Source organism: Argopecten irradians, chromosome 12, assembly GCF_041381155.1.
Source record: "Argopecten irradians isolate NY chromosome 12, Ai_NY, whole genome shotgun sequence".
Classification (NCBI taxonomy): Eukaryota; Metazoa; Mollusca; class Bivalvia; order Pectinida; family Pectinidae; genus Argopecten; species Argopecten irradians.
The window spans coordinates 9,000,571-9,027,851 of record NC_091145.1 but is presented as its reverse complement, the minus strand read 5'-3'; the positions used below and the strand labels follow the sequence as shown (position 1 = coordinate 9,027,851).

At 36.6% G+C, this 27,281-nt stretch overlaps 1 protein-coding gene across 2 annotated transcripts in view; it reads right to left on the bottom strand.

Annotated features, from left to right (window-relative positions):
• Positions 1–7,131: 7,131 nt before the first annotated feature.
• LOC138335972 (uncharacterized) overlaps positions 7,132–27,281 on the bottom strand; it is a 33,857-nt gene continuing 13,707 nt past the window's right edge. The window contains exons 1-2 of one of the 2 annotated variants that reach the window (XM_069285201.1): positions 18,852–19,141; positions 7,132–11,572 (exon numbers count right to left, since the gene is read on the bottom strand). In XM_069285201.1, the coding sequence (XP_069141302.1) occupies positions 8,084–11,533 (3,450 nt within the window). In that variant the 5' untranslated portion in view covers positions 11,534–11,572; positions 18,852–19,141 and the 3' untranslated portion in view covers positions 7,132–8,083. Of the gene's footprint in view, positions 11,573–18,851; positions 19,142–27,281 lie in introns of those variants that run through there. The other variant, XM_069285200.1, reaches the window with a different exon arrangement.

The window sequence follows — 27,281 nt, the reverse complement described above, 5'->3', positions numbered from 1 at the left end:
CAGGACCCAACAATGACCATGATATCCTTGCCATGTTATACAGGTGGTCAATGTTATTGAACTCTAACAATATCTTATCTGCCTTTAGTACATAATGAACGCCCACGTATAGACCTTAAGCCCCCTAGATATGTCTGTATTACGTAGTGGAGTTTACCATACATCGGTTCCCTATGTACACGGAAATCTATGGTGTAATTCTATGTAACCTTTAAGCTTGTAATCAAGGAATTCCTTAATCAGGTCCTTTGTTCACATCCACAGGGCGTCCCCCTATCCCCTATCCCTATTGTTGTGAATTCCTGATCATATCCAAAATCCATAAACTTTGCTCCGATCTTTGATTAATTGCATCAAAGTATCAGAAATGTAATAATTGGTATCAATATAATCTTTGTTTTATATTGTTTGAAGCATAAAATGCATAAGCATTTAGTATTTTTTTTATAACAATAGAATTGTGCAATGGAATCTTTGTTTAGGTTGTTTCAAACATCCAAGAACATGTTACTTGTATAATTATTTCATTTAATAAAATCAGGTACTACAAACTAACAGCTTACTTTCTAGATTGCGCATCAGGCAAAGCTTATTTAAGCCATTTCCAAAAAGATGTAGTTTTCATCGCCATATTTTTCATTTTGAGTCCCCTCCCTTAAAAAACTTACTTATCACTGATAATTCCATTTTAAGTGGTTTCCTCGTGTTTTTGTGTCTTTTGAACATTTCTTTTAATAATTCATTGAGTTATCATTCGCCATCTTTGGTCCTAAACCTTTAGAAATCCCAAATCATGTGTGTACACTCATTGTAACCAATACGTGTGACATTGTGGGTAAAGTTAACATATCAAACGATTTATCTCGAGTGTCTTGTGTGACAAAGCTGTGTGAATTCCCCAGCATCCAGGAGGAGGACAGTCTATATAGGGCTGCTACAATAAGTCACCAAGTGAAATCAGCCTCGCCCATCGTACTGGTAAAGTATATCTGTGTTTAACGTGGAATATGGATGTATTCATTTTTTTAAAGTTGTATTAATTGAAAATAAAGTGCAGCGTTTATGCAGACAATACATGGTAATTACTTAATATATACCATATTTATTATACATTCTAAAACTTTTAAACAACGAAAATCGTCAACACATTAATTTTTCTTCCTTTTTCCTGGCTCATATCTAGCCACATCTCAATATCGTTACTACACCTAAAAAAAGAATTGATCCGGTCAAATCATGATCTCGACCGTAAAACTTTCCCATGATCTTCATCAACCTGCATGCCTAAGGTATTGTTCTGTAACGAGTTCTGACATAGACCTGTGATTCAATAATTCAAGAAAAAAAAATGTTTTATGAAATTGTTACGATGGGAACATTGTTTTGAATTAAAATAATAATAATAATAAAAGAAACTACGGATTGGATTTCTCATTATGCAGTATATGGTGTTTAATTTCTTCATATGGAGTTCAAATTACGACAGCTAGTTATGTAGGTTTTGATTGCATTTTGACATTTTTCTTGAGTTTTTGATGGCAATAAAATTTATAACCTATTACGCATAAAATTCTTAAAAGATTTTTATCTTTAATATTTATATCTGAGCAATTTGCCTTGGATTTGGAATGCAGCGGCAGAGGCTGACGGTGACTGCAAAGCGTCATCATATTGCAAGTGTCATGTTACAATGATGGACGACAACGGATATGGAAGGTGACCTTTAGTGCATCACTTGTGTGAGAGAAAAAACACTCATGAGAATTTGGAGGCTTAATCACCCCCAAGTTGGCACCAGACGTATGTCTCGAAGTCTGTGACATGACTTTGAGCTGAACTTGCTGTTGATTCTGTGGGTAAAATATGTGTCATCTTTTGTCACACGTCACGTGCAGTGTCCCGGATGGATTGTGTGGGCGTGTGCTAATTAAGGATACACATATCCAAGTTCACACAGGAAATAATCACTGCTTTCCTTCATAGCAATTAGTGTCTCTTGTAACTTGTTAGTCTCTTCCAGAAATTTTGATTCTTTTCCTGTCCCCTCTTTCAACCATAATTTCATCATGGGGTTCATAACATAAAATCTGCAGCTGCCTCAAATAGCAATTCATAAGACTGCATTCCCTAATTGAACATCTGTGTATCGTCCATGTGTAAGTATTGCATTTCCTTCTTTGTTTAAGCTTACAAGTCTTCAAGATCCAACGTATTACTACTAATTCCTCAGTATACCCCTAATCGTCGAAGATTTGGATAAATCGGATTATATATATTTTCCCACCAATCTTACTGTTTCAACATGTTGAGTACCGTTCTCTGATTATGAAAACCTTTCCTTATCTGTCCTAATCGCTACAGTCTCGTTACCCGTGTTTACCTAACTTAACGCCCCGCCACTCACCGACTTGGCAGACGCCGATGGAATGCGAGTGGTTTTGGAACCGTTCCTGAGAAAGTGACTTCTTCAGTCCCGTGAGAAATACTACAGTCCATCTGTGTAAATATGGTCAGGAACAGGCTTTAGGCAGTGTCTTGCCAGTTTATTTTAAAGCCGATTACTCTCCCTGGTTTTCGTTGAATTAAACCACAATTTTGAAAGTTCAGGAACTGCCTAAACTGCTTATAATAAATCTACAACATATTTCGTGAATACGTTAAGAAAACAATTTATTCTCGCGTCGTTGTTCTGTTTTTTCAGAGGTCAAAAATGATTTTTCCTTATAATAAATCTACCTAGATCGACATACTTGCATTCATTTTCTCTTTGGTTTACTTTAAATTGAGCCAAACTATTGATAAATTAAAGTCATCGATCTAAACTGATTGCTATTACTAAACATTTCTTGTAGACATTCCTAAGAATACAAATTTACAGAAAACCATTTGTTTTCGGGTCCATGGCGTTGAATAAGTGACTTTAAATTTTTGACATATAAAATGTCTCCTTAATGTTCACCCTCTAACCGGTTTATGAGAGGTTAACTAAGCATTGGTATATCTATTCATTTTATTTATACCCGTAGAATGTTATCAGTTTGATATTAGTTACCCTGGTATAGATATTTAATCAAACTCACGCGGACTTTAAATATCCAATGTTGTTAATGGACAATAGCAAAGACTAGTAGTTTTTGCGGTTTTCCACCCGAACATAAAGCCTTTACAGAATAGACAAGAAGTCGCCACGGCCAGAGTAACTACGACATGGGGTCGGTGTCAGAGTGTGCCGTGACTTTGTGGTCGAAATAAATATCCTGTGTCCTAATATTTTACATTATATAGCATTAAATGTATGTTAATATGTAAAAATACCCGACGTTCGGCGGATGGCAAAACTTCACCTGTGATAAAGCTAGAAGATATTTTTATATGGCATGACACATGTGTACTTCGTGTTTTTGCTTTTATCGTAGCTGTTGGTATTTCCATGTGCTGTTGTCGTTGGTTTCCTCACTTCATCAAGACATTTTAACCTAAATATCACTGCCGAGTCTTAAATGACTGACAGAAAGTTATTGTTGCTGAGTCAAACTCCTTGAAATGTGATGGTAATTTGAGGTGTTTGTGTACTAGAATCCCTCGTTCAGTTTTAGTCATGTTATTTTACCTTTAAGTAAAGGAATGTCGATGAAGGGGTCCATTTTAACGAATATCCCGTAACTATGTTATCTTTTTTACCTGCTGCCAAAACTTTCCAATTGAGAAGTTAAAGTTGAGCATGGGCGAAAAATCAAAGGACTTTGTATGATTTGTGCGCTTTTTCGCCTCCAAATCCGTACAATTTCCAACTTTTCATTGAATTTTAGTGATTAAATTGCTGAATTTCAAATATCGAGTACTTTCTTGATACCATAGGGATGTTTGACTTGTTTGTGTATCATTGCAGCTGCAGTTTGCTATGGTAACCATCCTAGATATATATAAATTATGACACTAATGTATTTTCATGCCAAATATTTTACTTATCACTGAGTGGCCGTAAAACGGCCCATAGTGATACCTCTCCTTTGGTCTTTTTTCTATGATTCTCCTCTACAAACCATAGAGCACAACCTTGAACAAACTTCATATTTCTCCTTATGGATGTATCTGAAGTGTCTTCATATTCTCAGTTAAGGTCGTTCAAGATAGCACTCTGTTGTTTCTTAAACAAAATCTGTTGTTGTTTTTTAAGCACAAATATCCGCTTAATTTATGCATATTTTGGAGTGAACAAATTACTTTATGAACACTTAGTTTAAAACATCGATGGATTTGAAGGGCCAGACCTTACATAGTCCTTTGTTCAATTTAATAATATTTTTTTCTATACATGCATGTTAATTTCGTATGTTTTGGAATTGACTAGTATACTAGTTATAGCCACTGTTGTCGTTAATTCAGTCCATAGTTGACTCATTGTCCGTGACGTATGTAAATATATACCTATTGTTTAGGTATAAATCTATTTCGATATGGCAGAGACTTGGTTATCTTACTCCTTTGTCTTTACTAGAATATGATCTATAATATAAACGATGACTAATTCCTTGTTTAGATCATGTTTCGTGGCTACTTGGACATGTATGTATAGTGTATTGTGATTTGTTTTGTCTAGATAATACAATGGGTGTATAAATAGGACACAGATGATTGGATAATTAACGCTAATTATGATTAAGGTAACAGAACATATTCCGAGTATTTAAACGAATAAAAGAGTGTAGTTACTTTATATTTACATATTTTATCTCTTTAAAGCAAAATATGTGATTGAACTGTCTGCTGATTTTTTTTTTAAAGTTTTGTTTGTTTAACGTTTTCATTTTAAAAGCGATAAATTGCAGTTTAAGGTTTCAGATAATTACCTGCTAATTTGTCAGTGGTGAAAGGTGTTTTTGTTCACACATTATTGTATCTATCGAACAAGTTTTCTCTATCTGAGGTAAAGGCATTTATTTTAACTAACGATCCCTTGTATCATTATCTCTAAAAATCTCCTCATTTCAAACCGAATTCTTTTATTTGTATAATTACGACCTTTCCACAGCTTTTGTGTTTTAAAGTGTTAAAACCCTTCTTTTTGTGTAAAACCAAAGATCGTTAAGTTAAGCTTTAAATATCCGTTGCCAAGGATTCTCGAGCTTGTACTAATTGCTGTGTCATTGACACTGTGACCTCCCTAATTTACCGTAAAATATCACGATAGGGTAGTGTTGTCAGGCAAAATAACCATGGTTTATTATACAGAAATATTTAGATTATCTCGATCAAATGGATAATGAACTCAAAACACAAATAAAAAACAACACATTTTTACTTAAATTCTCAAAGTGATTATTCTAAATATCATGTTTATATCAGAACATTTCTGAACACTTTGTAGCAAAGACTTAAGTCTAGTTTGGTTGGACAACTTGATTACTCATATTATGATTTATATGAATTCGAATATCTGTGAGTCAGGTTTACTAATGTAATTGCTGTAGAGAAATTCAATTGTCGAATAGTCTTTAATGCACTTTTCGATAAAAGAATTTTTTTTGAATCATCCACGAGAGAAAAAATGTGAGTTAGAGGTCTTCACATCTTTGAAAAGAAAACGGAAAATCAAATCATGTAGCTCTGAACTAAGGATGTTGTCGTTATGGTGTTTTTTCTGTTCTGGAACAATTTAACGATTATGTAAACATGTATTTTGTCATTTGGGTTTCGTACAATACTATCAGGCATATCGAGCTTTCGTTTTGTTTAGAGGATTTTAAAGGACTGTAACAATTTTTCAGCTCATAATGAGAGATTGCGCCTGCCATTTCTTCCTTCAATGACGTCTCTTAGATGTCTAAAACCTAAGGAATGGATACTATCAGGCAAAAGCGACCAAAATATTCTTATTTAAGTAAATGAATCAAAGTTTGTATTGCATTTTTACTATGTTCGCAATTTTTCAGCGATTTGGAAGCATACCTCATTGAGAAAGCACGATGAAAAAAAACTACTTTTACAATGAGACACCACACAAGTAACTACTTGGGCAGTCTCTCAGAATCCACAAGGAATAATCACATGCAACGCATTGCATCCATGGAATATCACTCTAAAACAACCTTAGCTGGATTGATAAGCAATATTTAACTAAACCAAACAGATTTATGTTTACTTTATGCACCACAGTATTTGTTTTCATTTGTTCATGGCTAATCGATTTACAGTTTGTTTAATAGTTTTGAAACTATTTTAGTAACCGTTGTATTTGCGAAAGAATATACACGTGAAATGATGTTAAATACACGAAATGAATGATTTTAGTACAAGCTGTGCATGCTGTTTATACAGTGCATTTTCAACACACAATGAAAAATATCGGGTAGCTGATTTAGTCCTGACCAGACAAAGTCTAATATTTCAACATACCAGAGTTATGATAACAAAAACGCCAATTGTGTTGTGTCTAAATTTGTGCAAAGCTGTGTCTGGTACTGTTATATTACACGTAAGGATGCACTTTTGCAGATAATGAAAGAAAATGTTGAAATATGAGGAAACGATGTGGATGAAAAATGAGAAATCAGAATATTTGTGAAAAGCTGTCGTGATAACTCGGCCAATTTGCATTTACCACTAACGTGAAATTAAGAAAATAAAATTAAAAAAAGAAGTTAATTTTACAAAATAACTTGTTGCATGCCAAAAGCCACTTCGAATTGCATTTTACGGTTATATCCTAAAATCTATCAGATGTCAAAAATTTTCGGGATTTGAGAATTTAAGAAATCAATAGTTTAGGTTTATAATAATTGCACAACACACTCAATTATACTAAAAGTATTGTAAACCACTTGATTTTTGCTGTATACATTTTGCGTGAAATTTCAAACGCGAATTCAAGGTGTCGCGAATTATTGAGTAAAACGCAGTCATAAAATGTAAAAAAGCCCTTGACGAAATGAACAATGACGCGAAATATAGTATACCCAATAATAAAGCGGTTTACAGTGTGCCATATATCTAATCACCAAATGATGAAGAAAATAAAGTTTCTATTTAATGGTCAAGAATTAAGCAAATTCTCTTATTATGATATTACTTCATTCAACTTCAAATCCAAGGAAAACATAACATATCTAAATAATGACTCAAACAATAACATAATTAATTAACATTTTAATCAATTTTATACATCTGTAAAAATGTATAATATAAATATGCCACATCGGAAAATCAATTTTAAAGTTTCCAAAATATCTTTCATAAATAGCACTTCTCTTTTTTTTTCTTTCCCTCTCACACCATACAAACATTATTGCCCTTCCTGTTAGCTCGCATCTTTGATCATGTCACGGTCTATTCGGCTAAAACGTATTTCTCTTCTTAAACCGTTTGACTTTAATTACCCTCTAAAGTTTCTACCTTTCAGTAAACAAAGAGATCAACAGACTAATACTGTTAAAAAGTAAGCGTTCCCTTACGGCTAAAACTGTTCACAAAGTCAGCATTGATTTATAAAACGTATAAAATCTTAAAGCACTGGTCATTATGGGTTTCTTTTAATTTTTAAATCTTTGTGTCTGATTTTCATTCATGTTTTCAACTTGAATAAAACCTAATTAACAAGAACCTCGGGGACAGTTTTAATGCCTTACAATTGAACGCGAGTCAGCACTTTTTTTAACCTTTATCCCTTCTGTGTAGCCGTTCCTAGTAGTGGCCAACCATAAATCGAAATACAACATTTCACTACACATCAAGTTGTAGGCGGATCTGTTAAAATCCTACAACATTTTGTAGATATTTTGCACTACCACGGAAATTCAACGTCAATCAAAATGACGGAATTTTCTAAAGGCAATTTAACTTTTTATCTCACGTACGAAATGCATACGAAAGGCAGTGAAGAAATTTGAGATCATTGATAAAGCTGTGCAATGCTGCACATTTGTTTTGTAAATCCAGACACAGTTTATTAGTTCGTGGTATCATCCATAAAGTCTGTCTGAATGACGTCATTGCACGTAAAAGTTAATGGCAAAAATTGCACGGTAGGAATGCATAAATAAATGACGTATGTGATTGTATCATACACAATAAATGGTGACGTATTTCACACATACGTTGACTGAAGAAACTGAGGTCGTGTCTCGATACCGAAGTCGAATGGCGGACTGTCCATAGTTGTATAGCCATCCTCATCAATAAACTCGCCACTTTTCACCTGGTTCACACTAATTCCAAGGTCTTTTAGCTTTGATTCAATTTCTAACGAGTCTGAGAAATCAGCACGGTTCTGTCTGTTTGACAGAAGAAGGTAGAAGTTTTCACGTCGTTTCGGTGGAGGTTGTTTGATGTCGTCGATGTAATCCAAAAGATCTGATGTTGATAGTTTACAAGCTCCTTTACTCAAAGGCGCGTTGTCATTTATCTTTCGTAAGTCCAAACTACCATATCCGTCCCAGGAGTTTGCACGAGACCGCGATTTGTTGACATGGTGATGGTTTGACGACGCACTAAAACTCGCCCTTTCCGGAACGTTTGAGTTTATATCACGCATCAATAAATATTGTTGTTTTTGTTGTTGCTGTTTCTCCTGTTGTTGTTGTTTATATTGCAGTATTTTCTGTTGCTTTTCTAATTCCTGTTTCTGTTGTAGCAGTTGAAGCTGTTGTTGCTGTCTGATCAACTGTTGTTTCTGTAGCAGTTGTAGACGTCGCTGTGCTGGTGCTTTCGGCGCGTGGGATGATAACTGTTCTGACACAGGACGTTTTTGTTTATATCCGGTTGGCAATATTGGCTGCGGCCTGATCGGAAGTTCTTGTGAAGCCGGACGTTGCTTTTGTTGCTTCTTGGAAGAGTTTATATTCACAGACGAATCTACTTTTAATTGATTGACGTTTTGTTGTTGCGGCACGTGAAACAGTATTCCATGATTTGCGTTTACTTGTTGCTTTCCCGGATGTGACGCAAACTGTGGGACAAATGACTGAGGAAGATTTCTTGGACACTGTATCAGATTCTGAGGAATGAAAGGCTGCGTATGCATGATAAAACTAGAGTTCATAAAAGCAGTTGATTTTGGCATTCTATGGTCATTCCTTGCCGGGAGAGCTGGTGGCTCATACGGCACGAACGGACAGTCTGGATGTAAACGTTGTAGTTTCACAGGAATGCCATTCATCCGAAGGCGCATGTGTTCCTCGTACGACAACATTTCGTCCCCGGGGATAGTTTCGTACACGTGATCGTCCCTTGGGTCCCGTTTAGGTGTTTGGCACCCAGGCAGCCGAGTCGTAGCATAGGGCATACAGTCATTAATATTTGTAGTCCAATTTTGGTTAATCAATGTCGCATGAGGATCGGTCGCGTTATCAGGCACCTGAGGATGAAACGGGTGGACATCACTTCCGCTTCCTTCCCAGTGTACAGTGGAATTGTCGTTTGCTACAACGCTTGTGTCCTCCTCTAAATAACTGGGCTGGTTAACACTTTTTGAAAGATTATCGACCGCTGGAGCACGTGCACTGTCAGAATGTGGTAGCGCCGAATTGCGATCAAAGTCAGATGGGTCGGCGCCGAGAGGGCGTCGTAAACACCGAACGGCAACTTTCGGTGGATTACCAACTACTCGGTCAAAATGTTTTTGTTGAGGAACCTGATTCACATTCGTATGTACATTATCACAATGAGGTTTAACGGGTTTTTGTCCTTTGAATTTTTCTTGACCCAGAACTGGTTTTGTACATGTATTTGTTGGTGTTGTATCACTAGAAGAGGACGATGAAGGGAGATTGGGATTGTCACCGATTAATCTCTCTGGTTTTAACGGAGGCGTACTCCTGCGAGGTTTCTTTCCCTTCTTTTTACCTTCGGCTGCGTTTTCTTCGTTTTGAAGGTCATGAATTATCTCAAACATTGACCTTGCCACTTTAGTTAACTGGTAACTATTTTTCTCTTTAGGAGAAAATACAACATTATTTCCCTGATTGGGTATTAGCACTTTGTCCTGTTTAGGCTTCCGAGATTTGGAATTTGTTTTTAAATCCTTTGGCACAGAGTTATCCTTCCCTTGATTGTCCGGTATCCTTGTGAGGACTACCTGAGGAGAGGACGTAGGGGTTACATCCCCATCAACTGGCGCAGGCACTTCCGCGTTCTGATTGGAGTCAGACATTGAAAAGTAATCCGTCAATGGATCATTATCTCCTTCCGCGGTGGCTGCTTTTGTGCGCCTGTTGTTGGCTTTGTTTTTCTTAAAGAATATATTGTCAATATCTGCCTCACACGTGTGAAGAGAATCACTTTCATATCCGCTCGAAATTGTCACTGGTGACGATTCATTAGAATGAAACATATCCACACTAGCATCGTGACCAGAGTCGTCCGGCGTCGACGTCACTATATTGTCCGAACGTCCGGCCAGATTGACTCTGTCCAGAGAAAGTGTCTGCGGTGGTTTGTGTCGTGGACCAACACTGTCCGGTCGTGGGTGTAAATATCCACCATCTTGTGAATTAAAGGAGATGTCATGTCTGACCGAAACACGTAGTGGATCCGTCATGATTCGATCGTTCATGGTGACACTGTCCCAGTCAAAGCGACCGTTATCCAGGGGAAGAATTCCCTGGAGACGGAGAGAGTTCCAACACTTACTCTGGACGCTGAGCTTGTTGGTGATACATGGGTCTTCACGAAGAGCGTTATCGGTGATAGCTTGGAGAGCCCGAACGTTTACGATCCTCGGTCCACACTGAGTTGTTTCCACCCGTGCAGGGTTTCTTACACACCGACCAACAGAATGTATCTGATCTGCGGACTGATTAAGTCGATCGTTTTGACTGAGACACCTATTTTCCAATCCGACCTGCGGATTGTAGCGCCGAACTTGGCCATTGTTTGGGCCAAGTGTGGCACTGTTCTGGCTTTGTCGCGGAACACTTCCACGTAACAATACCCCGTGTGACTCTGTCACTGCTCCCGAAACAATGCCTCGCGAATTAGCGACCTTATCAGCTGGTCCCGGGAAATTCACACATCTTGATGATCTGAGTGCACCTTGGCTTGTATTCCCAACACTAGCTCGGCGCCCTTCGCTCAAATCGTGCATTTTATCTCGATTCCTCTGATCGGTTTGCCCAACCTCCATTGAATTCACGCCAGGGGAAACATCAAGCTCGAGTTTCTGTCGATTGTTTCGGACTTTGTTTCGCCTTTCTGTCTTGACAATTGACTGTATTTTAGCTATCTGATATGAAACTGTATCGCTGTATCTCCTTTTGTCATTCAAGTCTTTATCTACCAGAGTGGTACACCGCGCTTTAGCTTGAATAGGTTTAAATCCAGCTTGGGTTTTAAAATCCTCACACAGATCTCGTTTTGACCGAGTGATCCCTTTCTGGGATGAGCTATTGAGCGGTTGTGGTTGCGGACTTTTCACTGGGCTACAACAGGGAGACGAGATGTAAGCATCGATGTTAATCCTGGTCGTCAACACTTCTGTGTACTTGTTTGGATATTTCAGGCAGACGAAATCCTCAAATGTAACATACAGGAGCCACATCTGCCGCGTCAAAGCAGAGCTCTCAGTTCGAAGGTCAACCTGAAACAACAATTAAAAACAAAACATTAGACGAGGTGTCCAAACACTGTATAAATTACCATAGTTACTAGTGTGAAAAGTTTAGGGGTTATAAGACAATGATATATACAACTGAAAATTAAATCATTGTGCCGTAACGATGTCAACAAGCCAAGGACGTTCCGGAAACTTTCCGACGTGCTTGGTCGTCATAGCAACCATTCGCCGAAAAAAAAACCAGAGCCCATGAGACAAAATATGCCCAGTGACCAGAAAGACCTTTAAAATATCCATCAAGGATGTCGTATACATTAATACACACATTTCAGCGTCTTCAAACCCCTTACACTTCAAGTCATCTGATCCACTGAAAGGCGCTATTCGTTAAAAACTGATGCATTTACACATTCTGACGATTTTTTTTTATCTTTCTGAAATAAACAGAATGTTTTGCTTGGCTGATTAGTGTAAAACATTTATCTAATACATCTGCTACCTGTACAGAGGAGGTCGGGTCACAGAGATCGTGTCCCTATCCGTACCTACTATACGTGTAGACCTGTATATGGGACGCATAAGTCTGTTCCGCTCGCTCAAGAAGATCATATTGAAGATCTAAACAGCGATATAATTATAAAACGCCGTCTGGGGAATTTATTTATATTTTCCCGAACAAGGGATTTGATGGTGCATGACAGAGAAGTTCTTTATAAAACACATCATGGGGCGTTGGACAGCTTAAAAGGAAGCTTTGCGTGTCCTTGTCACTGCGATGCGGGCTTTATCATACTGGTATGATGCGGCTACTGATAGCGGGAGTGCTACATTAATGCATAAAAATAGCTGATAAAATTATTTATCTCATTTATATGGTTTAATAACTATAGAAAACAAGAATGAAGTCTACAGTGATATGTGCCGAAATATACTGAGCAATAATTGAAAATGTTATTCAAAAAGACAGAAAGAAAGAAAGAAAGAAAGAAAGAAAGAAAGAAAGAAAAATGAGGACGACAAGGAGACGGTGGCGACAAGGAGGACGATGAGGAGAGAACGAGACACTAGAAGAAGATAGATAACATTACAAAATGTTATTCGTAGAGAAAGAGATGACAATGCTCGAAAGATAACCCCAGGTACACCAACACAATTAATACAAAAACTAACAAATTATCGCACACCTGTCTAAATTCCAGGTACGTCGCGTGAAAGTAGAGCTAATGATGGTAGTGTATGTTGGCAGATTTTAAACCAATAATTATATATATAGGACGGCTAAGCCCCCAGGAAATATCTTCAGTCTGTCAGATGTTATCTGGGGCTAGTAAAGCTAGCGTTGAATGCTAGTGGTCGTAAAGGGCAAGAGACTGTTTATGTATCTTTTCATGACAAAAGTGTCATTTAAAATCCTAATTTGTATTATAAGCAAGCATCGATGATTTAGTGCGGTATAGCGGAGGGAGGGAGTGAATTCTCTAAAACTACTATCCCGTAACATACAAGTGTCGCATTTGATATCTCATGATATTTAAAAGTTAAAGAAACTACACTTTTCGGGTTTTAGTGTTTTTGTAATGTTGCTATGGGCGTGGCAAAAGAAAATTGTACAAAAGAGAAACTATTTTACTGAAATCAAACAAGTAATTTGAATTAAACCAGTTAAGATTGCCATACACACATATATACAAATGTAATTGTACACAAATGTCTGTTTGCTTAAAATACATTTACTCGATGATGTAAGCGCACAGTAGTCGGAACTCTTCTTTTGGTCCCAGGTCGGAGGTTAAAATCAAGGATAAATTAGTCATATTTTTTCATAATTTCTACAATCTATTGCATGCTCATCATTTTCCACAACTTCCGATGTCGCATTTTTTTCTCAAAGAATAAAGCGACAAATCATTTAACAATGACGTAAATTCCACATTTGCATATACTGGGATACTTTTGATATTATACCTGAAATATGATCTCATTTGGTGCGATTTGCATATTTTGGCTTTTAGCGACAGATAGGAAGTGATAGTGTCACGGTGTCATTAATCACGTGTTTACAGGTAGAAATTTTACAGGTAGATTATGGTCAGACCCTCATCACAATGTGTTGTCTGTCATACCTGGTGACCTAGGTGAGGTTTATTGTATGCTCCAGGTAAAATAAGACCTATACACATAATTATTCCGTTCAGGTGTGAAGGCAAATATGATTGTATCTATGATATATACCTTCCCATTAGCGACAATTCTAAATTCATCGTATATTGATAAAAAAAATCCCAGCGTAATAGATATTAATAATAAAATGGCTTCTCTCTTTTTGTGATTGTTATTTTAGACGTATTCTCGTATCTTTTAGAGAAATTTATTTAAAATTTGTCCTGAACAATGTTAGAGACCTCGTATACGTATGCAATGCAAATCTTCGAGAGCTATAGAAAAAACATTCGTCAACTCGTACACTTGACCATCAACTTTCCTGTATGCACTTGAAGCTTAATTTCCTACTTTAAAACGGAAACCTTTAAAGTGTCAAAGAAATATTTGGATGTTCAGGCTGAGGTATAAAGTGGTTTTAAATGACAGCCGTGTGATGGGATCAAATTCAAGTTGAGTGGCGTGCAACTTCTACGTATAGATCGGGCAGTTCTCGTTGGTCCCTAATCCCTATTTTAGGGGATCGTGCTGACCTAACACCCTTCATTTGTTCACCTTTTTATCTAAAGCGGATTATATATGTCAATGTTCGTCACTTCAGACTTATACCCCCTGTTATCCTCTCGTCCAACAAGCTGCTGACAAGACAGAGTTATCGCCCATGAATTATCCGGATCATACATCACCGGTCCTGTCTTTACATCTCCCCCGGCCCTTTCTTGTTCGGTAACAATGGGACATTATCATTGTAATAGATTGTAAAGAACAATAGCACGTGTGTGTTCCTTAGCACATTAAATAGAGGAAAAAATACCTGAATCCCTTAATGAATTACATCCACATGGCTGTCTATTTGTAATCAATTGACGAAAATGTATATATCTGTAAATCATTTCATCCGAGCATTATTACAAATAATGCATTGATTGTATGACAAAAATACCTGAAACCCATAATGAATTGTATCAACATTTCTGATTATTGATGCAAAATGTTTATTTGTAAATGTGAGCATTATCACAACAATGCATTGCATGGATTCTTTTGTCGCGTCTAAAATTAAACTTAAGTTCAATCTAAGTACAACATACGGAAATTCTCCGCGAAGTTTCAATCTTAAACACAACTCAAATTGAAGTTCTTAATAAAGTTTAAAAATGAACTTAAGTTTCAATCTATTAACACGTTTGTTTATTTGAGACATTACCTTTAGACATAATGCCATAAGATGCCCATATAAGGACATACAATTGTCCCGGATTAGTGCCATTGTCCGGTGACACAGAGCCGTTCATTAAATACGGAAACGATTCCAGTGACGTTACGACAGTAAACCTGTCTTATTCAGCTTATATTACACAGTGTATTGGTCAGTGGTCATCTCGACAGGACTGACCATGGTCACCTGGACTAAACTGACCAGGTAATCCCTGATCCTGGCCACAATAGTCCCCCTCCCTGTGGGGATAATTAACCCCTACTTCCGAACGAGCTCGGTCTATTTTGTCCGAAGAACTTTGATCCGGGGGCCCTGGATACCCTAAATCACCATGTGTGGTTTTCAGTCTTTAGGACAGTACGGTTGTATTATCATGTTACCTCTGTGACAAATACGTTAAAATTGTCTGATTATTTCCTTCTCAGCATGATGTATTACCAACTACTGTCTGTAATAGTTCCACTCCCACTTAGAAACTCTCCTCAATATCACAATCATCGGACATGTTTTTCAATTACATAGAAAAGTAGCTACTCATTGAAACTGCTCCCCAACGACTCTTGTCCTGATACAATTGGTATGGTGCCCATTCACAAAAGCCCACGCTCACAAAACACCTTTTATGAACTATGATAATTCACCAAAAGACCTAAAATAATATTATCGAGGTTGGAAAAAGTAAAGAAAAGAAATAAAGAAAGAAAGAAAGAAAGAAAGAAAAAAAGAAAGAAAGAAAGAAAAAAAAGAAAGAAAGAAAGTGAGTGAAAGAAAGAAAGAAAGAAAGGAAAGAAAGAAAAAGAAAGAAAGAAAGAAAGAAAGAAAAAGAAAGAAAGAAAGAAAGAAAGAACTCTTTGTCAATTGTGTTAATTAGCTACCTGTTTTGCCCAGGTAAGAACAGGACCTAATTAACACGTTATGATAACCTGCTGATAGACGGGGCCTTTGATGATGTTTTTAATGTTGTCGATAATCAAGTATATCCAGCCGAGTGTGTAAAATAGTGACAAATTAAAGTGACCATGGGTTGTAAATTAATTATTCATGGCTAAACGTAGACGGTCAGTTTCTTGATGGGCATATGATCTAGGATTACTGGTGATGGTCGGTGGTCCGACATAAATTATTTACCTGACCTATTCACACCACAGCAACAGGTACACAATACCATAATCACGGTGTCCTTAATTACGCTTTAGATAATTAGGTTAATTGTCAACAACACCGTACGGGATAGCAAATGTTTCTAAACATACTTTAGGGCACGTGGTTGTATATGGATTTTTGTTCTGTAAAGATCGACTTTAAAAAGTAGATATGCAAACTGAAAGCATATCTGTCATGATAAAAAGTTTATCGGGTGATAATTATAAAACCTAAATTTTCGGACAGGAGGTTCGCCCTAATGGCACGAAACAAATGAATATGGTGATAAACAATGTACCTTGGAAAATATTTTGAAAGTGATGAGGATAATGTTATGATTATCATAAAAGGCAAATATCTACATGTACAATGTTTTATATTTATTCAATTAGAATATAAACAAAAAATAGCTCATAGCTTGAGATGCCAAATTATTAGAAAGTTATGTATTTACCTAAACTCTCATGACTTTAAAAACTTTCCTGTACGATCTGCCTGTCGCCTACGTAAACCAGAGGAATTTACACACAGCCTTTGTGATTAACGGCTTGTATATTTTCACCTGAGATTTTAAACATGTATGATAAACAGCAAACAAACAACAAAACAGACGGATGAACACCTGTAAATTTTAACACCTCTACGATACAATCGGTATTGTTATGTTATAGAAGCTGTGATATCGACAGAACTATATTGATAGGTTTAAGTTAGTTTTACGACTATAATCTTAATCCGAAAGGTAAAAACATATTCTATTTTTCAATACGACGAAAACAAACTCATAAATGTTATGAAGATATATTTACATGCACTAAAATAACATTAAATATCGCATATCAAATACCTAATAAAGCTCTACCTTTTTCACGTAAACCCAGACAACGGGTTTGTTTATTAATAACTTACAACTGCATTTATATTATTGATAAGTGATCGCATCAAATCACTTGAAACACAAAGTACATATATGATATAAACGTGCACCATGATGGCTTCACGCCCCAGCGCGTGTGTGTCCATTTCATGTGTGATTTCAGAGGAAGAAAGTGCTGATATATACATTATATATAACACAAATTTCAGGAAATGTACATGAGTTGTACATTGACACTAGATATATATTCAGTAAAGCTTTCAATAATTGATTACTAATATCAATATCAGTCTGGAGTGACTATTTTACGAGTAGATATAGCCCACAGCCATGTGGAACTCCACATAGCAGCGTTGCTTTTAGCATTGTTAGCAGTTAGGTTGACTACCTTCATCAAGCACGATGCGAGATGCAAATCAGTCTTTCTCAAGTCCCGAAGACCATAATTAAAGAATATGTATGACAGGCGTTTCGCTGTGTAAAATTTCTTTACCAAGTTGTCCAATACAAAGTGAAAAAAATGAAGATTTCTATCATGGTAATGCTTTTAATACAAATACCAACAAAACTGAAGAATAAAAATATTTATTTAATCACCTAAATATGCAGACATTTCTTCCATGTTTTCATGGCAAATCTTATTTATTATTAAGTTTACTTCGACTGGAAAATGATTTGATCAGATAAGAAAATCATTTTTACACGTATATCACGAAATATTGGCTAATAATTATGTTATTAGAGTCTGTAATCATCATTATGAAAGAGTGTATCCTTAAGTTCTCTCACGCGTAAAGAGATAATATTTTTACTCGACTTTAACTACCTCCTAAACTTTGTGTAATCTACAACTACTAAGAAATGATGGCGTGAGATTGTAAAATGAAATGTAATAATGTAAAGTGAAAGCTACAGACAGATAATTAAGATGAGCAACAGACATAAGCTCAAACTGCTGGAGTTTCACACGCACTTGGTATGACTGAGGCACTGAAGGGAGGCTGAGTTTTGACGAAAGAAACTTTGTGGATTGAAGATATGGTTTTTAGTCAGATTGGAGAAGGACATGAAAAAGCTACATCTCAGAAATTGCTCCGGAAAGGAATGTCTCGAGTAAGTTTGATAAGCAAAGAAAAGAAAGCAGTGTTAATTTAAGAAAAATCTACATTTTGTTAATTCCTGTCACATAAACAAAAACTTTTGTAAGCATTTTATCGCCTATACAGTTATTTTTGAATAATAATGTAAATTTCAAAGTCTTGTGAAACAGTCGAATGTGGTGTTACATCATACATACTTGTTAGTCGAGATGCAAGCAATTACTTTATGGGTGAATTTATTTTCTTTAAGAATGCGAAAAAAATAATGTAAATTTTTGGATATAAGGTAAAATATTTCACTGACATTCATGTATCTTTTTTACGTGTATTTATATATATTTCGTATCAATCCTCTCAAATGGTAAAAGAAAACGTTACAAAGAAGTTATTTTTATGGTACTTTCGCTTTGGAAATTTTAACTTGCTGCCATCTGAATTGCTATCAATCTAAAATCAAGTGATTTTTGTTCTAAATTTTTCTCCACCTCTACAATGTTCTTAATTCAAATATTGAATAAGATGTTACCCATTCATTGAAATACAAAGGTATTTCATGCATTTCAAAAATGCACACAAGTAACTATAAAAACATTTCAATATGAATATTCATGCATACACTTGCGTTTTAAGAACAACACAATTTGTAAAACCACATTTGTTAATTGACAAAACTGAATCAGATAGATAAATAAATCAATCAAAATTTTGTCGATAATGTTATCTTTTTGTACGAGTAGTAATTGTCTTAGGTCCTTAAACCTGTCATCGACTGGTATAAACAGCGTACAATCAGTTTAATCTTACCTCGATGGGTTTGGCCCCTCCTAAGGCGAATACATCACTATCGTAGGACAATCACTGACTTTTAATAACACTATCTGTTAAATCCAGGTAAAAAATATCAGCAAACTTCACAGAGTGACCAAACGTTTCTATCTGTGAAATCTATAGTTAAATCCAGGTTAAAAAACAACAGAAGTTGTATCCAGGTGAGTAAACGAGATTTCTCGGATAGGCAGGTAGAAAAGACAGGTAAGAATACATCCGAGCGAACAGGTAGATAGTCCTACACTGATATAGCTGTGTGATTGGTCGCCACTTTAAGGCCGACTTAGTGTAATAACACCAACGCGCCTGGTGTGTATGCGACAGGGTTGAGTAACCCCGGCCCACGAACGATACACCTGATACAAGGACAGTTGATACTACACGATACTTGGGGAGGGAGGGTCCAGAATGTAGGGTACACCCTCGTCAACTCAAATTTAACCCTAGATGTATGGATCACAGGGGTCACAAAAGCAGCACTCAAGCAAGAAGAGGTTTTCAAAAACAGCTAAATAATAATATACAACAAAGAAAATAAATTGAACTGCTTACAATCTATAATGTAAGTAGTAGCCGTGTCGCGCGGTATATATACGAGGGTAGGAGCAGACGACCAATTTACTAATTGTTAGTTTATGCGATCTGGCGCGAACGTGTTACTGGATACTTTAATATAACTGTGTATCGGATTCAATAAATGATTATCGTGAGAAGGGAATGACACATTGAATTGGAATAACATCTCTGAGACACTTCGAATGGATGTTTATTGAGCGTTCATTTTCACACATAACCAATATTTCTTGTATATATCTGTAAATAATTGTATGGGTCAAAGAAGTAATGTCAACGGCTGTATTCAAGATAACACTAGATTTTTACATTCAGCAATTTCCTATATTCTACAATGATATTCAACAAAATGGCAAATAAATGTTTGACAATACTATGGAAAGATATCTATTCTTATTGGGAAACCAAATTTAAGGAGATATAAAGATATAAGATGTCTTAAGTAAAAAAGAACCGTGTCCATGTGATGGTTTCCATATACATAAAAAGAAAACACAACTATAAAACAGTTTTTTCCTCCTTAGCGCTTTCTCGGCTCATGCCGGTCTTCAGGGGTTTGAATTTTATTATCTTATATTCTTATATAACTATATAAGATAATATAAGATATCTTATATAATTCGATTAAATACGGGATAGGCCTTGCTCCTTCAATAAATGTTAAGTTGTTGGCTTGCCATATTTATCGATAAAGCATTTTAATGAAACTCTTCAAACCTGCAATTGCATTTGTCAAAGTTCATCGAATAGAATGATGTCAAATAATAGAATAAAGTTCAGTAATAGTTCTTATATAATGTCAAACGAATTAATATGTGATTTTAATGATGTCTGTCATTCTACCAATAGTCCTCTAGTTCAGAATCCTTCGTGGACAGTTGCAAGGTGCTAAACTGCGACCGCACACATCGGCGTGTATTTTATTCCTGGAAACATTTACCACAAAAACTATACTAATAGAACACGATTTTTTGTTTTCCAATTCACGCATTTAAGAAAGCAATAACACTATATAACTTCTATAGACACATTTGTGTAAATTTTTGGGAGCATTTCATTGAATCTCTTCGCATTGATTTCTTGGACTTAAAGGAAATTTGAAACGAGAAAAGCGTTGTTTTGTGAATAATTTTCAGATGTTTTTTTTATCGACGATGTTTCGTAAACATTTTTAATGCCTTTATTTGCCTAACTATTCTATTATGAAGGTCGTACGTGTATCGTAAAGGTAACATTTTAGAACCAATCTGTTCTCGCCCACGGTACCGCCATATTGAATCACCGCCGGAATTTTTTAAGTACAGGACTTGTGCATTCCACAGTAAACGTCCGGAGATGTTTGGATTTTAACTTTCTGTTACAGGTGATGTTGATTTAAGGCGATCGCCACAACCTGTGTAAGTTTACATAGATCTTAGACACGATGGTCTAATACCTTAAGTCAATCATGATGTATATTTATCATTTAACAACCTGGAACAATTGTTGCTGTTTTAAAAAATATGTTTAAACTTAAATCATATTAAATGTACTTTCGCGGTTTTTTTAAATGTGTGGTGAAAGGGTATCAATATTTACTCTGCAAATGAGAAATCCTGATCCGTCGAGTTGAACAGGAAAAGAAAGCTACGTAAATGCGATATATAAATACCTATACCTATTGATAAGAAACATCAACAACACGAGCAAAATTATACTGATTCAAAATTCACTTGACATTCCTTATGTAAAGTCGGTTTCTTTGTACTTTAACAACATCACGCCACAGAACAAAAGCGCCAAGATATGGTTGGAACTAAAAACTTCAAAAATAGCTTCACAATTTATCATTGTAAACGATAAAATTTCACACAACCTCACTAAAACGAAAATGTATCAAGAGGAATGAGCTTAGCTGTTTTCGCAATAGTTTATAAAGCCACGAGAACGTACTCAGTTGCCCTATTTTTTGGCGAGCAAGTTTTACGTAGTTAGCTTAAAATCCAAACAGTACTAGGCAAACAATTTCATAGAATCTTACTATAAGAATATGAGATTATTTGTGAAGAAGATAAATAAATGCGTGGATACTTTTTGAATTAGATAACGTTATAGAAAAAATCAAAAACATATTTGATATTATATCCCAAAGGTATGGTTTGTTAAGTCTATATTATAAAAGGATAAAAAAAACTTGAAGAAGACGATATTCTTTTAGCCTGACTCGATCATTTCATTTAGATTAAATTGAAAATGAAAATGGCGCGGAAAACTGTTTTTCGTAGTTACGATTTTGTTTGATTCTTTCGTGAAAATATTGACGCGATTTGACCCCGGGGGTTACAGTCGGTGATGTTCCACCCTTATCAAAACATTATTTGATGTGCGTTATTGACAGATATGATCTTTAAGATACATTTTACATATTGAACTTAAATGCCGTTTGTGTTTTGGGGCCTGGAGACAGACCGCAGTAAGCCCTATATGTTTGCCCTGTCCCAACCAGTACTAGCCCCCGGTACATGATTAAGATCCAACAAATCCCTAATATAAACACCTCACCTGTATACTGACAGGTGAAAATAAGGCGTACTTCTAAATCTGTAAACCTCGCCGGACCAGTAATCCGGAAGATAAACAATTTTAATGTTTTCGAATCACCCTTCTAATTAGCTCGGGGTGCCCTGGTTTTCGATGACAGGTTAATGTAATGTTACGGCCACCTGCTGTAATATGATGTCACGATGGTTTTTTAAGTCCATAGATACACGGCTACATTGACATCACAGTGGTCAACTATATATGTAGGCGACTGGTCAATCCATCAGTAGATTTACTGTACCCAGACGAGCTGTCGGTCAACCAACTCATGTTTGTTCAAGAATCACAACAAATCTAGGTTACATAGACGCTTAAGTTTACAAACGTTACTGATATACATTTAATTGGTTATATTTAGTCTCACAATATTCATCGATCACTTTTCTTCCGACTTTGGGGATTGAAATGACAAGATGAAAGGTGACATAGCTGAGAAAACCCCTATCATCCTAGTGTCACCAGAGGTATTTTGAGAGCCTTTAAAGGTCCGTCTGATAGGGATAAAGAGAGTACCAACCTTACAACTGATAAATGGCGGACATTATTGTGCATCCAAGGCGATTCACCACAAAAATGTCTAACTTTAAAATCCTTTAAGTAGTTAATCTCAAAGACTCTCGATCTTGACGCGGCGGTATTGTGTATCTCAGCGTACAATTCATCTCGCACGTGCATGACCTGGATAAAAGTTGGGCATATTCACACGCGGTTTATTTCCGAACATACTGGACGTTGGTCTTACACGTGCTTCAGAAAGGGAAGCGTTCGATACTTTCATATGTATAATGATAATATATATGAATGCATACAACAAACTGCACGTGCGTGTTGCACCGCGTAATGAGGCCGTACACGGTACAATTTTTACAGACATGATAGAGTCGTAGCAAGCTGCATCAAGAGTTCAATGTGCTCAAGGTCAACAGGTGTATTACAATTTTCGGTTAAGAAAAAAAAAACTTACACGTGCAGATAAAGTGTGAAAAAGATGTCTTGCATTTGATTTCAAAACAGTCACGTACAAATGCAATTTGCATTGCAAAACACACCTTTCATGTAGTATACTACAGATTCCGACACTTTTTTCCATAACAATTCGAAAGAAGCAATTGCTAGTGACAATAGACTGATAACTATTCAAAAATAAATCTCGATACATTGATAGTAATTCTGTCGTCGTTTGATGCCTTAAAACCCAGCTATTTTATATCAACCGTATCTAATGTCGGCCCGGGTCTCTTGTGGATGTAGACTATTTCACTACCTGGAATCAGATTGGGCGGAACGAAGTGTACCGAAATAAATACTTAAATTCATTGTTAACCTAAAATCATACTGTATGAGGCTATTTTCTAAAGAAACTATTGAAGAAATGAACCATTTACGATATTTTTATAGCTATCGGTATTTTTTCGTAGATGAGGGTATGATAACAGCGCGGTTCTAAGTCGAAAGTGTTTTATGGGTAATTTTGCTACCCCATTAGTTTCTTATCCGTCTAAACGTGCCCAATGATGCGTGACTTTAAATTCTCTGCGTCACACATTTTCACTGTATAATTAAATGCATCATCTAAGATGCAAAAAGGCCCACCGGACTTATATTCCGCATTATGATTTAGTATATAATTAAACGCATCATCTATGCTGCAAAACGGCGATGGGGTATTATTCCGGGTTATTATACAGCTTGATAGATGCTAATTGGTATGTTATATGACAGGTACAGGTAGAACTACCTGTAATTAGCATGTAATTACAGGTAACAACCCGGCATACATCCCTATCCGGGGGGTATTATATACAAGGGTGTCCACACAAACTTGTTGCAGCCATTCGGTGCAGAAACTGGTAACCGATCGCACTTCGTACCCTCCACATCAGGACACAAAGGCATGTCTTGGGGACAACTCTTTATATGGTAATTAGCGGTGCATCTGTCGGACTGCCGCGAAAATCCACTCATGGGAGGTAGCGAAACGCAACGTGAGCACCACATGGTAGCCACGAGATGCATACACTGACTGCTTCTCAGTGTCCACATATTAAAAATAACCGTTTCAGGACTTTGATCAAGCAGGCAGTTAACCACAACCAAACACTCCATTCTCATCACCCGTCGATTAAAACAAGAATACAACCATGCCACTACCGTCCTATCGTCTATCCTGCATCCAGCCAATTGATTTTAGCCATCCTAGATCTGTTATCCAATATCCCCAACCAACCACCGTCCTACACCCCGACCGACCATCCCAGTGACAACCATCAATCCTCCTCAGCACGCGCCTATACCGAAGTCCATTCTGCATCCAACCAGTTCTAACCCAATCTAAAAGTAGATCTATTATCCAACTTACCCGACCAAGCAACCACCGTCCTGCACCCCTCCCCACCCAGACCACCCCAGTGACAACCAGCTATCCTCCTACCCGCCTATACGTCCAACCTGAATCCAGGCAGTTGTAGCCAGTTCATCACTATAAGGATATGGTTCCAGAATTCAGTAGGACTTAAATCGATGTTATGATTACACGATTCTGTTGCCGTCCAACTTATCTATCTAACCAACCAATCAACCACGAGGTCAAACAACAAAATTTATCTAAGATACCTTTCAAAAGAAATCCATATTTCCATCATACACTACGCCTATTTACAATCATGTGAGTCTGCTAACATTAAGTCTATACGTCTTATGCAAGACAGACATGAACATGTTTTATGCATTCTCAGTCAAAACACAAGACAACAACGTGCGTTGATCCATCTCGATAACTATTTAAAAGAAAGTCAATAAATGCAGATACCACACACAAAGACCACCTGGGTAGACCAGGGTCAACGAAAAAAGGCCACCGAGCCTTTGTTTAGGACATTAACACTAGTCTATGATGCACTGCAAAGATATCAAAACGAATTATTCGCGAGATGCAATTTCGGCCCCATGAATTGATGCTTGTATTGACGGCTTGAACTTTATTTCCGTAAAACCTTTCACCTTTCGAGTCCATTACCAAAGCAAATAGTGTGAGCTTTTTGTCACCAGAGACTTAACCAGCGCCTTTAACGTTGGCCGGTGTGATCATTTAATTTGTCACCTCGCATAATCATATACCTTGTACAATTAAATACAGTCTGGATTTATCTGACAATACCTACAATGTGGGTACAGCCATACTGTCACAATTGGTGATCCTCTCCGTACCAACAGTACGGACAAGCAGTATATCATTTAAGCTAGCCAAACTTTTCTCTCCCACATTGATAAGATGGAGAGCAAACACTTGATATTAGAACAAGTTAAAATCCATAACATTAACCGACTGTGTACATAATTAGATCTTGAGAGGGCTCGAGTGTACAAGTCAGACTTAATACCCCCAGAAAACTAAGAGCCGAAAACCAAACCATCGCTCTTCATAAACAATGGGCGGTTATTGTTCCAAAGATCGAAGTTAAAAGCCTTGTTCCTTTTTTTCCAAAACTCATTTAAAAGATTATTTATAAAATATCTCCAATTCGCAAGTAACTACAATATATGGTTTAGGAGAAACATTTGAGATTATTTAAATGGAAGTTTACCGACCGTTAACAATGCATTCGAGTACTTAGGGTGTAAAATGACACTACAGGTATATCGGGTGTCCGAGAAAGTCAACAATAGCGTCCCCATCTATCTCGATACACTCGAACTCGCCCAGCAGGTGTAACCTATCTTATAGGAATGACTTTGTTGGGAATGAAATTTGAAGTTTCTTGACTTGTACAAGAAAAATAAATTAGAAATATAATGTGTTTAGCGCGATCACTGTGACCGGACAAAAAATTCCCAATGTGAATTTACACATATGTGATGTTGATGTATTCAGATTAAGGTTTTACAAATAATAATCGCAACCAAAAAGGTCACGATGCTGATAATGCCATATAAGGTAACGATCATTAATGGCATGCATCAGCCGAAAGCGTGTTTCCTAGAAAATAAGATATTATATCAAAATGGGGCGTCATAATATATTCCTTTTACAATGATCTGTTAAAGGCAGCACTTTGACGTAATACCTCTGGATGTTTAAAACCATTTTTGTGAATAAATATATACATTCAGATGCTTATTGCCTTCAACTTAAGAATTCTTATCCACAGGGCTAAAACTCTCCATAGGAAGGCATTGCATAAGAATTACTGTGAGTTACGGAATTAACCTTAATGTCTGCAATACTTTCCTAAAAAGATTCCTTAAATAAGAAATGTTCATGAAACCGGCCCCTTGTTCCGACAGCTCGATGTATTTTGGCTTCAGTAAATTGCGTTGGGTTTCATCGAGATATCTTCACCAGTAAATGATGGCTCAGACAAACGTAAGAACTATAAAAGAATGAGTAGTAGGAACGAGTCTAGAGTCTAGTACCAATACAAAAACATTTTCCTTCATTCGAAATTGAGACATAGATACTGTGTTCAGAAAGAGAGCATGAGAAACCCACGTATAGAATCAAGAAGTAATCAAGAACTTGATTGGTCCATCAGACAATCCCCTGTGCCCTTTTTCCCTTCGGCCATTACCCTGTTTCAAAAATTATGACCGATTGCATGAAGGAGGCACCTTGATATATTTCTAACGCAATATTCAAGTTCCAAAGAGATGCCCTGATAAAGAATTGGTGGCGGCGGTGGGATATACATGAGTGCAACCATTATCAATAGTTACCGAAAATGATAGTAACTCAAAATAACCTTTTACCGAACAAAACACTTCAGCCAAACCTGTCATTGCATATTACTTCCAAAAAAAAAGAAATACGGATGGAATACCATCACCTGCTAATGGGATACCTAAAACAAATGACACTTTTAGACTCCAATGCAGGTTTCACTTTTATCTGTTCTCCGAACGATTTTGCCTATGAAACCATTCTATATACGGAAAGTTTTCTTCACTTCATGGACACGTTCATGTTTAAAAACAGATTGTTCTAGATCAAATGATAAAATTAGGAGAGTATGATATGAATTGATAGTAATTATTCAATGGCTTCATATCGTTTTCGTTCATGAGTATTACTTATTTTTCATTACATTACAAAAATATGGTCTACTTTCACTCTAGCTAAATGTGCCGATGACATTTTCATTGTAGCTCAACGAATCTATTGCCCAATGCAAGAAGAGGTAACGTGTCCATATGCGTTCCCATTAGGATATATGAAAATTATTACTGAAGATATATACCTGTTTCGTTCAGTACATG